At 34.9% G+C, this 14,988-nt stretch overlaps 1 protein-coding gene across 1 annotated transcript in view; it reads left to right on the top strand.

Annotated features, from left to right (window-relative positions):
* Positions 1-14,988, top strand: part of ADGB (androglobin) — a 136,843-nt gene that overhangs the window by 53,840 nt on the left and 68,015 nt on the right. Inside the window, exons 14-15 of the mRNA XM_074864612.1 lie at positions 2,612-2,756; positions 10,897-10,942. Coding sequence (XP_074720713.1) covers positions 2,612-2,756; positions 10,897-10,942 — 191 coding nt within the window. The remainder of the gene's footprint in view (positions 1-2,611; positions 2,757-10,896; positions 10,943-14,988) is intronic.

Here is a 14,988-nt window from a genome sequence, read left to right as displayed (position 1 = left end):
GTCAGGATCAGAGCGCTCTATTGATTTATTGATGTCACATAATGAATTGGCAATCAGTGAACTGTACATTTAGGATTGATATCAGCAATACAACAGATAAACCACTATACCAGAAGCTTACAAAATGTTAATAAACACCTACAAACTGCTGAACACCTTTGCGTAGTTAATCACAAGAATTTCTAATGGTGCACACAGAGGCATACACATGCAATTATATGCACCCCCCTGGCAGTGAGGGTTACAAGCACACCTCTTTTGGGAGTGCAGGTTGTTCTACTTGCACACACCTCCTGTTGGAGATGCAAGTTGGGGTTCTCGGAGCTTTATATCCTGCTTCCTACAATCAGCTAATCTACACGCTGGTGGGAGGAGGTGGATATGCATACAGCTGAGAGGTGGGTCCCTACTTGTCACACCCTGTACAGACAGTCCCCTGGGTGGATGCACACTTCTCAGGGCATCTGACGTTGAAGGGCAGGGAGCTCTGTCAGGCAAAACCACTTTGCCAGCTTCTCTACTCACTGGGCCCAAAGATGTAGAATATTCAATGGATCACTTCCACCAGAAATAGGAATATTCTTTGATATCTTTCAAATTTTTCCTCAGAATTTTTCAAATCTTGCACATAACAAGCAAGTAATTGACTGGCCAGTCAGTACTTTCATGGGCATCACATATTTGGCATGGAACACTTAATGTTTATGAATAAAACAGTTGGTTCTCTGTTCATTATAGTTGTTAAAAGAACCCTGAGGGTGCAGGTGAAGAAGCTTATACTCAAATCACAGCTTTGTATAAATGCCTTGTTAAAGACTGTTTGGAATTCCTCTAAACACTTGAAAACCAGAGTCTTATTACAGTGTGTCTTAGAGAAGTTTCAGAAATTGATGTACACATGACTCCTGGTCAGTATTCAGTATTCAGCATAACAGTTGCTCACTGACCAGAAAAAAAAGATTACCATTAAGTGTATCAAGGTCTTGTTATTTTAACTCTGACCCACTTCACTTTATGATGTGACAACTGCTAGGATTATTAATCTCCTCTCCTTTACTTTGACGGAACTGTTGGCAGAGAAAGCCTTGAATGTATCACATACCAAGTGAGCACCAAAAAATTTATGTTATTTTGGAGGATATTTCTTTTCTTGAGACTGAGTCCAACAACACTTTCTAAATTGCTGGAGGTGTGAATATTTTTTTAAGGTGTGTACACCTTTTGTTAAGTATACCTCTAAGTAAACTGAATAAATTACATACTTGGCAGGTTCTGCATTTTGATCATCATGATTGGATGCGTTCATAATAAAACAGTTATACATTGGCTGGGTTTTTTTTTTTCTGAAGAGCAGCATTTGTCCATGGAAGAAATGACCTTGGAATATTTTGGGAGTATCATTGTTTTGCTGATATAGTTGCATTTTATCGGTTAAAAATACATTAAATTACTTATTGTTTGTTTTCAAATAGTAGGAGTAGAAATACATAAAAATGCTCTAAGCAATACCCATTAATAGGCTATTAAAAGAATGAGATAATAATAATTAAGATGTTGCAGTATTTGCATGTTAAAATTTTATAATTTTTTTTGTATTTAATAGATTGCTTCATGGTCAACTTACCATTTTGTCAAGGACAGTTTATTTATTATGCTAGGTTTCCATGACAATCAGCTAATTTAATCTCTTGTGATTTAATTAACAGGTAGTAACCAAAAATATATAGCAAGTATTAGCATTTCATTAAAGTAATATAGCTGCCTAAATAGGATGAGGGACTCTAGATACACAATTGGGAGTGAAACTGTTTTTAATCTCTTGCTTTTATTCTAATAAAATATTTTGAAACTTTCAAAGGCAAGATAATTGTGACTGTGTTGCTGCTAAAGATCTTGATGTTTCATTATCTCAATCCTTAAGAAGGGGTCTAGATAACATGTGCTTAAGTTTTTCTCTGTTCTTTATTGCTGCAATAACACAATTGCACTTTTATGTCTAATTGGCATGTATGCAACATTGTTTTGATCTTGTTCTCCTAGTTCACTTCACAAGCAAAGATTTATTTAAATTTCCATCAGATTTTACATCTCCTTCCACTGAAGTCAGCAACAGAGCTTTCTTTTACTACAACCAGAATAGGCCTTGTACAGGTTTCCTTGGTTATCATGTGTTTTAGCTGTCTGGTAGCTATGGAGACCCATTTTGAGGGAAAAGACAAAAACTATTCTGATATAAAATATTTTTTTTGCCCTACCTCCATTTAAGTAGTGCACATTATAATTTTTTTTTCTTCTCTAAGTGCCATAGAAATTTATTCACTTCTGGCATTATGATCTAGTTTTCCTCAGCTGACTTGGGTTTCATTTTTTTGAGGGTTAGTTAAGCGGGCAACAGTTCAGGTCTTTCAAGCATAGATATATGTATGTAGTGCCAAGCCAGTAATGATAAGGAATATATACATACATAGATTTTGTCCTGCCCTATTAAGCTGTCAAAATAAAGGAGGCACAAATTATTTTGTCAAAATTCTGTTAAGAATAGTAGTTATGAAGACTGTAATTTGAATGTAAATATATGGATTAAAGTGTTTGAGTTTGTTTTATTATTTAGCCACTTTCCACAATCTACCATCAAAAAAGGATTTCATTCCATATCCTGTCTCCCTTCTGTTACTGAAAGTGATGAAAATGTAAGTGACAGTAATGTGGACGCGAATCAAAGTGGGAGACACTCAAATGCAGAAGATTATTCTCAGGTAATAATTTTCCTAATTTTTTTTTAACTTGACCAAGTTTTATATTCCAAAGGATAGTGAAAGACAAAATAGAAAATACTTAATACTTAAACATAGGTTTTTAAAGACTTTTCAGTAAACTTTCTTTTCCCTGCTATTTCAGTAAATTCCCTACCCTTTCCACTTTATAGCTATATTGATGTGTACTGGGTGGGAAATCTTTCCCAATACTTTCTGGTTTAACCTTATTTTTTTATGATTTATTCCTCAGATTCTAAAAGTACTGCTGCTAACACTATAAAAATATTTTGCTTTTGCTGTTTAAAATCACTTTGATGGGAGAATCTTAAGAAGATGGTCAGGGGTCTTTATAAATAAGTGTTACTTCATGGATTAATGTTATGATTAGCATATTTCAGCTACAGTGAAGGATATACCCAGGCACATGACTACTTGAAAAACGTAAACTTTATAAACACATGCCTTAAAATGGCATACTCATGTTTTCTTAATTGAAAGACTTCAGGCTAGATCTGGAAAAAAAGGCTTCAGTGCTGAGTTTGCTGCTCTTAAATTTCAGAAGCTTTGCCTTCAAATGGAGTCCTCAGCCATGAATTAGACACTCAGGCTTCCTGAGCAACACCATGAGAGAGTGACATTTCTCCAAACAGATTCATTAGATTCAGCATGCTGACCACAGGTTGCCCAAGCTAGCCATTAAATCTTATATGCTGAACAGAGAAAAAAGTATATTTTCAAAGAATATACTTTCTGGGCACTACACTTTTTCATGCAAAATATTTTGTATAGGAAAATAGAGACATAAGAAAGATAGAGAAATCCAGACTTAAATATTCAAACAAGCAGAGCTCCACTGAAGTTATTTATTTCTTCAACACCTACAAAAGAACCCAGCATGGCAGCACCAGTACCTTTTCAGTTTCATACTTATTGCAGCAAACACTGCTCATAAGAGCATCTGATAGCACTTCTCTTTTTGACTTTAAGAAAATTGAGGGAAAAAGCAGTCTAGGCAACATACAAATGCTTTCAATGAAGTTATACTCAAAATCTGGATCTGACTCCATAAACCAATTATATTTTGGGGAAGATGAAGTTTCGACTTGTAAATGTTTACTACAGTTCTTCACTCTACATTTATTTTCTATCCCAGGTAAAGAATGGGTACTTCATCTGTGTCTGTTACATTCAATATGATTACAATATAGAAAATAATTTAAAAGAACTTATAAAATGTATTCATCCATAGTGCTGTGTAAAGGAAAATCTGCAACAAAGTCTTTATCTGCACAGTCCTGTAGTAAAGTTGACATAATTATTTTAAAATTTCTACTGTCCTTTTCTGGGACAAACTGATACATATACTTGGGGATAACATTTGTGGTATTGATTGATATACAGTGACTGTCTGTAGGGTTACAAAATGTGTTTGAAGACCAAAGACATACTGTTAAGGATAGTATGTCATGGGGTATCTTCATGAAAAAAGAAAACACAATTTAGTTTGGTAAATTTAGAAGTGAAAAGGAAATAATTTTCTATGTAATTTTTGGAATGCCTACTTACAGGTTTTCTCTTCAGAGTATGCTCTGATGCCATCTTTATATTTCAGATCTGAAACTCGGTTGTTTTAAACTGTTCTATATCCATTGTGTGTATAGAAAATGTATATGTGTGGATATAGTTATTGGGTATTTATGATCTTAAAATAAGGGAATTCTGTAGTGAAGGAGAATTCTTTGCAATAAAATACATATTTAGCTAGTCTGTATATTTTATACATTTTATAAACAATAGTTTAATTAGTACTTCATTTGTACTTCACCTTTAAAAGTCTTTTTAATAATTTCAACTTACAAAAATTAGTACAAAAGCAGCAGGGTAAAAAGGAGCTGTAAGTAGCATCTTACAATATATAATAATTATTGGTTGCACGACTTCAGTCTCTCTAGCTGTACAAATATAGATTTAGTTAGTTACAAATTAATAGATGTTTATGTGCTGGAAGCATAAAAGTAGTTTGAAACATCACTTTGGTTTTCTCCCCTAGTCCAAGAATGTAAGAACCATGTGATTGTAGAAAGCTGATGTGTCACAGTAGGACATGCAGTCAAGGAGAGGCAAGGGCAAGTAAGAAAATACAAGAGAGAGAGAGATTTTGATAAAACTGTAATGGTTGGAAGAAGACATGAATGTGACTTTTAGTCTGAGGGCAATCTGATTCAGACATGAAGTGTAAGAAGTCATGAGCAGCTAATTGACTTGAACTTTACTTTTGCCTCAATTTAGATCTCAGCTGAAAAATGCTATGCCTATTAATAGCTGCAGTATGTAAGTAGGACTGCATTTGTATGGATTGCAAAAGAAAATAATGTATTTAACTGGCAGAACAGTCTCCTTTATTTCACATACTAAATCTTTTAATCAACAAAATTATGTGGATACCTTTGCGTGATTCATTATGGGAGAGCTTTCTTACCATAGTTTTAAAACCTGAGATAACAATATACATTTACACTTTTTTTTTTTTTTAAATCAATTAGTGATTAAAAAAGCAAACACTGAAAGAGAAACTTGGATATCCCCAACTCACTGAGTTATTGCTAATTTGTAGAATTTTGTAGTATACCAAGTGTGAATAACTTTGTCTCCATTTTAAACTCTGTGATTGCTATTTAGGAGACATCTGCTTTAAAATCTTTGATATAGATTTGGTAAATCTTTGGGATGCAGCAGTTTTATGCTTTAAGCTGACTGAAATTCAGTCAGCTGCTGTGCCAGTTCCTCAGCAAGTTCAAATTGGTATATTTCAATTCACTCCAATGTAAACCATATAAAGTTACATCACTGAATATCTGATTCACTGTTCCTAAGGTCTGTTGTCACAGAAACAGAGAGTAGTGATAAATGAAAGGAAAAATTTTAGGAGCTGGATGTACCTTCTTTGAAGAATATCAACTTGAAAGACACAGCATTACCCTCGTGTCCCCAAAGTACTCATGCCAAATAACAGAAATGCTTTATTATTGTTTTTAAATTTTTTTTCCCCCTGAATTTCCTATTCCCTTTGATTTTGCAGTTCTGAAAGCTTTGTGAATTTGCATTAGGAAAAAATACTATTTTAAAATATCTATTTTTGGTAGTTAAGTTGATCCTCAATCACACTGTTATTAAGAAAATACATTTGGGAAATTTTTGTTTAACAACTCCATAAAATAGGGCCCCATTCTTTAATGAAGAGGCTTGCTTTTATTGTTCTTTGATAGGAAGGTAAGTAATTTATATGTGTAAGATGCATTGAAATGCATGTGAAAGTAGATTTTTAGCTTCTTCCATTTGGTTGGAAAAAATTATTTGTGGAATTATGGCTTTCTAAACCAGAACATTTCCAGAATTTGATTTTTTCCTTTAATTTTTATTTCTTATCCACTTTTGTGGTCAGGAAAAAAGCAAAAAGGTCATCATACGTAAATTGCACAATATCTTGCAGTTTTCTGGAACAGTAATTTTGACAAACTCTTTTGAGAAAAATATTATCCTGTAATAGTGTTTCCCTGTAGCTCTGCTATTGAAAAGCCTGCTTGAATATTCTTCATTGTGTTTAATTCTTTAATACAAGTTATCTCCAATTCCTTTGAGAAGAAAGCTCTTTGTGTTCTGTTGGAGGAAATGTTGAGCAGTAACAAAGCAAGAAAAAGCTAATCCAAATATACTTACCATCAGAATGTGCAATGGCTCCTAGATATTTTAATAGACTTATCTGATAGCTATATTCAGAAATCTTAAGCAGAACACTCTCATTTCTCTTTGTGACTTCTTCAGCATCAAGCTCCCTGGCAGTGCTACTTTCTAGAGTAGAAGGGTTAATATCACCACTCTCTCCCAGTGACATAAACACAATACACTTGTTCTTTAATGTTCATGTTTACCTTATATTTCTTACTTCGGTGCTATCCTTTTATATATGCAAGCTCAGTCTTACCTTCTGCTTTACAACTGATACCGGTCTATTTAGTTTGCATGTGTTGTTGTGTGCCTTTTTAATGTTCCCCATAAACATTCCAGACTGTTGTGTCATAACAAGCTTTTTCTTCTCCTCATTCTAATCCTTCTTAGGATATATTTCATAAGCCCAGTGAATTGGTATTGAGTCAACAGGAGGGCTAGGTAGAAAATAAAAAATTCTATTTTCTTTACAAAATTTATAGTTTTAAAAATTTCTTCAATCTGCAAAAAAGGAAAATACCCTGCCTTTTTTTTTCCAGGGAAAAGAGTATACATGAGATATGAGGCACATGAATTAGTAGAGGAACTTGAGAAAAGGGACACAAATTGAGACATTTGTGGTCTAGAGAATCTTTCTGACAGGCCCACAAATATATACTTGCTTATGCAGATTGGGACAGTTCCAACATTAGAGACAATGAAAGAGAAGCCGAGTTAGTAATATAGTATTTTTTAGCCATTCCTATACCTCAGTCTGTGCACAACTTTGCAGCTGTTTGTTCTTTTGTACCACTCATTTTTTTCAAAAGCCGACTCTGTTTGTTACCTTCTCCCAAATCACACCTAAAATGAGAACTGATATTCCATTTAGTGAAAACAGTGACATGGGAATAGGCAAAAAAGATTGTGTCCAAGTGACTATAGATGCAAAACCCTTTGATGATACAACTCTCAGGTCAACATCAAACCTAGAAATTTAATACAGGGTTGGATCTTAAGAAATATTTTGGTCATCTTTGTCATTCTGGAGGTAGATTTAAAATTGATTTTTGATCTTAAAAAGGATATACTTGAAACTTTATTTCTTCACCTGCAATTATGTCCAGAGAGATTATTTTTGGAAGAAGATTGGTGGTTTTTACAGAAACTGGTGTGAAAAGTTTTGCCATGCATCATTTCTACAATAGAAAAGGATACTGGTTTTATAGAAATATCAGATAAATTGTAAAACATATTATTTGGTGGATTTGAATAAAATAATGACATAGGTAGGAGGCTGAAAAATACAAATGAATACTTGAAGGTAACAAGATAGCTATAAATTTATGAATTACCATTATTTTTACAATTATGGATTAATGATTAAAAAACGTAATAGATGATAAATTAGATTTTAAGTTAGCCAGCTAATTTTCCTTGCATTTTGCATTCAGATTTCCCATTGATTGCAGGAAGAACAATAAGTAAATGAATTCTCCCTGACTCTAACTGTGTGCATCCTTTCATGTTTCACAGCTGGATCCAAGTCTTTTTTTATTTATTTCTTTATCAGATACCGTGGCAGCAAAGCTGACCTTTCAGACAATGTGTGTTCATTAAGGAGGAAAAATGTCTTTAGTTTCTCTTTTTGTGCCAATGTCTTAGTCGCTGTGGCTGAGGCAATAGCATAACAGAATGAGAACTTCCTTGACACTCCCAGTTTGTCTCAGAATCAGTGATGTTTAGGTAGATGGACACATCCTGTACCATTAGAGAAGCAGACAGCTTTTGGCTATGTTTATGCTCCAAAAACTAAGTAAATGAGCCTACAGGAATCTCTACACAGCTGTGGTTAAATTACTTTCACAGCTCAAACTGGCTGAAATAACATTATTAAGCATCCAGATTTTCTAGGTTATGTTCTTCTTCTTTACTGGCAATTCTATTGAAGCAGTTTTTGAGGATTTTCTGTATCTCTTCAGGACTTCCTGCTGCCAGCTGTTAATACCAACAAACTAGCTCTATAGTAAGCTGCCACATATCAATACTAGAAGCATAGATCACATGTACATGATCCATGAACAGTAAGTTTGGCAGAAAGTACTAGACTCATGGTGCAAACATTACAGTCTCCAAGGCTTGTACAGGATCTGATAATTTTTATATTATGGACATATGCAGGATTTCTGAGAAGAAACTTGATAAATTGTAAAGTTGACATGTACCTGTTTGGTAAATCCTGTGACTCCTACAAGAAATTTGGCAATATTGGAATCTTGCAAGTTGTAGACACCCATGCAGAAATAGGACAGCTCTATGCATGTGTACTTCTGAAGTCAGAGTTTAAAGGGGAGAGACAGTCCATGTATTACTAGAGATTTTTCAGACCCAGGTGTTGAGGCATGACTGTCAATGTCACGTGACAAGTGATCATAGCTTGCATTTTGTTTTGCAAAGTTGTATGTAGAGCAGTCTGGAAAGAGGAGCTGAAGTACATGGGCAATTGTAAAATCCTGTTGTGTCCTTTTCAGCTCATTTGCTCCAGAAGAGCAAGAAATTAATCTAAAAATGGACACGTAAGATGTAATATATTTCAACTACCAAATTGTTCAACCAACTGTTAATTTCAGCAATGTCTGTATTTTTCTCTTTATTGCTGTTTAAATTAGATCTGTCCCCAGCTTTGACTCATGAACATTCTTTAAGAAACACACAACGGATTTGGAATAGAACTTGGGATTTGTTCTGTGCAAAAATGGGACTTTCGAGATCTCTCAATAAACAATACTGCAGTTAAATTATAAATTTTCAATTATTTGGTACTTCCTATTTTGAGACAGAGACTCTTAAATATGTAGTTTATTTTCTCAACTCTTTCCTTTAGTTGGTTCAGAGAAGATCAAAACCCTAAAATTTTGACAGAGGCGAGATTTCTGAGCCTATTCTGGGCCTGTGGAGATGCTCTAAAATACTGCAGGAATACTTTTACTGCAGCTAGGAATTAAAGAAGAAATCCATAAGGCTTTCCTGTAAGGAAGCATTCACAGATCCCTTCATATTGTGTATGCGGGGTAGTCTGTAATAGGAGGGTTGCAGCAGACCTGAAGTTATAGCACAGTGACCTTGTGCAAGCTTTAGGTACTGTTATGACCTGCCATCCAGTCTAACTTACTCAAACTCTCTAAATTATGTCAGTTTGCCCCTTAACAAATGTTTCTAGATTGTACTGAGAAAGCATAAAAGCAGCTCCAAGTCAGTAAAGCTCCCATAACTCCTCTTTGAAATGCAGAATAGAAAATCACTGTATGTGTCCAGATGTTGCCCAGCTCAATGCTATCAGTTTCAGCATTAGCACCTTTGACACATGTAAAGATGAGCATACATGAGGACTTTGGGTGTGGGGAGGGATGACAAATCTTGTTAAAAGGAGACCTGGGATGAAAAGAGGCTTGTAAATTTGTTTGCAATAGCCTTTTTAGGCTTTAATATTTATCTTTGCAAAGGCAAAGGTAGTCCAGTAAACCCATTGATAGTACCACATCCAAATAGGACATAAGCTGGAAACTGTGGAATCTCTTTCTCCAGCTCTCCCCCTCCCTTGTTAAAAAAAAAAAAAAAAAAAAAAAAAAGCATGTGCAGAATATGTCATATTGCAGGTAAGAGGGCAGTGAGAAGGAAGGATGACTAGGCACACATTTTTAACAATATCAAAGATTTTAATCTCTCAAAGACAAGGACTCTGTCTTTGCAAATTTAATGAGTGGACTTTCTGAAAGGCTGGCTAACTTGATTTCAACTTTAAATGTAAGTCGATATTGCATTCATGTTAGTTCAGCAGCTCTAGGTTGGAAATGGGATTGACCAGGGTAAAGTTGTTTGCCAAAAACATTAAAAAAGAGCAGACTACTTTTTATTTATGCAGCTGATAGAAAAAAAAAAAATGCTCTAGCAATCAGGTGTGCTGTTGCCAATGACAGTTGTTTACACTTACACATCAAGATATGCTTCTTGGAAAAGGACCTCTCTATTTACTTTCCAAGAATGGAAACTTAGACTAGAAAAGAACAAAACTGGTTCTAGAATAGGACTAATTAGTTCTTAGAATAGAACTTATTTTATTTTCAAAGAACAGTAATACCTAAGAACATTTTTTTTAATAGCAGAGAAGTAGGCATATAGAACAGCTCCCAGACTCCCAATCACATGTACTTCTCTAGAATAACATCAGTCTGTCTATTGGTGATGTATATGTAGGTACGATGGTGAATTTTACTGTTTCTATTTTTCTAAAAAAAAAAAATACTACAATGATAATTTACTAGTCTGTTTCTCCAGCTCAGGAGGGACTACCCCAAACCCAAGTATTTTCTTTAATGAAATAATACAAGATTATAATTACCATTGTTGGTTTTTTTGATTTTTTTTTTTCACCTAGGAGACCACCCTCTTTTGGCAGCAAAATGCAGAGAGACCCAGTAAAGGTAAGTGTTTTTGAAGTTTATATTCTGGCTTCTGCCATTCCCATATTGTTTGGCCTCAATGTTAATCCTCATGTACAAATATCCACAGTCTTATTTATGGATGTTGGTTTTATGGGGAAAGATTTCAAAGAACTGTTAATAGCATGTATAATCACATAGAGTAGAATCTTCAGATTGGCATTAAAAAATCCGTAATTTACAGAATATTTTGAAAAAATAACACCTCTCATAAGTTACTTTCAAGTAAAATATACTGGATTTGGTACACAGAGCTCTTTTTCTTATCACTGAATTATAATTGATTTATTTTCTGAAATAAAAGGCAAGAAAAAAGGACAACTTCCATTTTAATAAATGTTCCTTTTTTAATGTGTTTGAAATTAGTATTTGAAAAGTATTTAAACAGTCATTTTAAAAAAAAATGAATACTTCTTTGTTTAAGTGAATGTTTTAAGGGTTTGGTCAGGAGAAGTTAGTAAGGGCCTTCTTTTTAAAAGTAGTAACCGGATTTGCTTGGTACACAATGAACCTCTCCTAAAACTGACTGCTAGGAAACACCTTCCCTTTTACCAGAGTTCCAAAAGTGAATCTCAGAGCAGAACAACATGTGAAACATGTGAATAAGATTCATGCTTTATTTACACCATGATTCATATGTGTGACACTTGCCTTTCTTTTGGTTTTCAATTCTTCAGTCCATGTAGAAGCCTGTGCAATGCACCTTTGCTTTTTAAGCATTTCTGAAGGTTGATTCTTATGGGGGGAAAAGGTATAGAATGCCATTTTTTAAAACTGTTTTTTATTTTTATTTTGTTCTGTGTAAATATCTATGATACCCTCTTCCAATAATTGAGAAATACAATAAATATTTTCTCCATTAAAGCAGATGCACAACTTCCTAACTTCTACAGTAATTAAACCCAGAATTTTACCCAAGATGTTTAGATATTTTGAGTTTTTAACATCATCTTCACTCTGGAAAAATGTGCAACCTATCAAGCATCTCTAGTAACCCCTAATTAGGGTAATACAAGATAAGGTTATAAAGAGAGGTAAAAAAAAAACCAACCAAAAACTTGGGTCATACCAAAAGTATAATGAAGAGTGAGAATACATTTATGATTTTTAAATATATTGAAGCAAATATAAATCATATTTCTCCAAAACCTACTAATGAGCAGTTTTAAAACAAAATTAGTAAATATATGTTCAGTATAGGCAAAAGATATAATTTTAAGGTTATAATTTTAAGAACTGATACTGATTTCAAGTGTTTGAATGTCTTTTCTTATGAATTCTTATTTTTATTAATATCATCCCAGTAAAAAAAGAATCAAACCAGAAGAATCAAAATGCTGCAAGTTAATGAGCTGGAAATATATTCTTCAGTTATCCTCTCACAGCTCAATGCCAAAACCTAATAGAAATACAGTAGTTTGCAGTAAATGACTCTTTAAGCCTGCCATTATGAAAAGCTCCCGTAGCACAACCAAGGAAAATAATTAAGTGGACATGTTTCCATCCTCTGGCCTATAACACTAATAATTCACATTACTACTGTAACAAAGTCCTTCGTGCTCAAGTTCTCTTCACAATGTCCAGGCCATCTCAACCCATATGTTGTCATTCCTCTATGCAAAATCAATTTATTCCAATGTTACATTGAAAATATTACTAATCATTACAGGATTCAAAGACTGGAGCTCTGTGCTCCTATTAGATAGTACAGGTATCATTGCTTTTCTTTACATAATACAATTCCTTTTAATTACAAACTAAACCCATCTTCAAAAAGTTATTCTTAAAACCAAAAAAAAATCATTGGGAAAGGAGCATTTGTAATATAACTTGGTTTAATGCTTTGCATTCTGCTGTGCACTGTAGGTTATGACTGTTACTTTGTATTACTTACTTCAAAACAATTCATTATGTCTTTCAAATTCACAGAATATCTGAGAGCATGAATCATGAATCAAAACCGAGGGAATCAGAGAAATCTTTTTAAACATGTTTTATTTATGAGTATGGGGGTTTAAATATACTTTTTAACATAGCTAAAATTTGCTCATATTTTGCAAAGTATGTGAATGAGAATTCAATAACTATCTCTTCAGAGTTTGGTTACAGGTCACGAGACAGTTAAATATATAAATATAGTCTGATGTCAAGAAAGTTCTTTCTGCTCACTTGAAGCAGATTGGAAACATTCCTATTGAGAACAGTGATTTTCTACAAGTAAACTCACATAAACAAATCCTTTCCTGGATAAATAATTGCTTTTCAATAGTTCAACCTCTTGGTTTAGTAATCTCCGTCCTTTTATGTTTGTTTAAAAAAAAGAAGTTTAAAATATTCTCATTGAACTACTTAGGCTTCTAAAGTCCATTGAAATTTTGTGCTATTGAGGTTCACCAAGTGCAATTAAATGTTTTTGTAAAAGTATAGTGCATCACTGTCTTTCTCTAGAGTGTCCTCAGAGTAGGAAATCATAGATTTCCAAATCTACCAGAACAAAAAATTTGTCCTAAACCATATAATTACACTTAATTGTGAAAATTCTTACATTTACACTTATTCTGTCTGTGTCGTTGTTACAATAAAGCACTTATAATCTCTAGATGAAGTGCTTTTCTATGATTTCCAATTTTTTTTTCATGCAGATACTAGATCTGATGGAAGTTGGTTGCAGTATCACATTGTTCCCATGTGTCCTGGTTTTGGCTGGGATAGAGTTAACTTTCCTTGGGCTGAGAGGGAGCACAGCTAGAGGGCCCATCCTGATCAATCATTGGAGCATTCCGTATCATGTGATGCCATGCTCAGTATATAGGCAGACACGTGCTCTCATGCATTTTTGGTTTCTGGGTCTGCATAGCAGGTTTCTCTGGTGTGGTTGGATCGCTGCTGGGGATGGGCTCCATACCGGCCACCGCTTGGTGAGCCGCTGCTGCATTTTACCCATTTTGGACTTACTATTGTTACTGTTGTTTTTGTTACTATTACTAATTTATTTTTTTTTTTATTCAACCTATAAATTTCTTCTTTTGTCCCTCCCCGATTTCACTTGGGTGGGGAAGTAAACAACTGGCCACGTGGCAATTTGCTACCTGCTGAGTTCAAACCACAATAGTTTTTGGCACGCAACGTGGGGCACGAGGTTTGAGATAATGACAGAATGGGTAATAATGTTGATTGCTTGGCTCCTTAAGATTTTATCACCTCATTTGCAATATGTATTTCCCATGCTCTTGCTCACAGTCCGTGAGAGTTGGGTTAAGATTTTGTTTTTGCTGTACTGTGTGATGCTTATCTATGACAGGGTGCTGTCATCGGCCCTGGGGCTATTTACAATTGTGTTTGAGGAATTCAGGAATTTCAGATACCTTTGCAATGTTGATATCAACATGGTCGTCTTACTGCTAGGAGCTAGTGTGTTCCTGCATGTGGTTCAGGTTTTGTTCAGGGTTAAGCAGTTATTTAAGAGTATCCCTTGGAAATCTACCCCAAGGTTGGAGAATTATGAGTGGCTGGGGGTGTGGAGTAGCATGGGCAAGTACCTAGAACAGTGGGCACCTCCAGTGTATTGGAACTTCACTCCTGCACAGGTGCAGAATCCTGAAGAACTAGTAAAATATTTGGAAAAAGCATGTTGTCACCTGGGTAATTCCAGAGAGGCACAGCAACATGCTGGGGCATAGCCCACGCCTACTGAGTGCTATTAAACACTGTTCAGCACCCTCAAGAGGAAGAGAAGGGCACTACAAGCCCAAGGACAGGCACTGCAGCTGAACCAGAGAACCAACCATGACAGTATCAGTTGCTCCCATACATAAGAAGAAATACACAAGAAAATCCCCTCGCAGTGTACAGGGTGATGATGAACCAGGCCCATCACAAGAACAGGAGGAGGAGACAGAGCCAGTGATAGTCACCCAATCCTTATCCCTGAGTGAGTTGTGAGACATGCAAAAAGATTTCAGCTGCCATCCAGGTGAGCAACTCATTACCTGGCTGCTCTGGTGCTGGGATAGCAGGGCCAGCAGCGT

This window comes from Strix uralensis, chromosome 3 (assembly GCF_047716275.1).
Source record: "Strix uralensis isolate ZFMK-TIS-50842 chromosome 3, bStrUra1, whole genome shotgun sequence".
Lineage (NCBI taxonomy): Eukaryota > Metazoa > Chordata > Aves > Strigiformes > Strigidae > Strix > Strix uralensis.
This window is presented reverse-complemented; position numbering and strand designations above follow the sequence as displayed.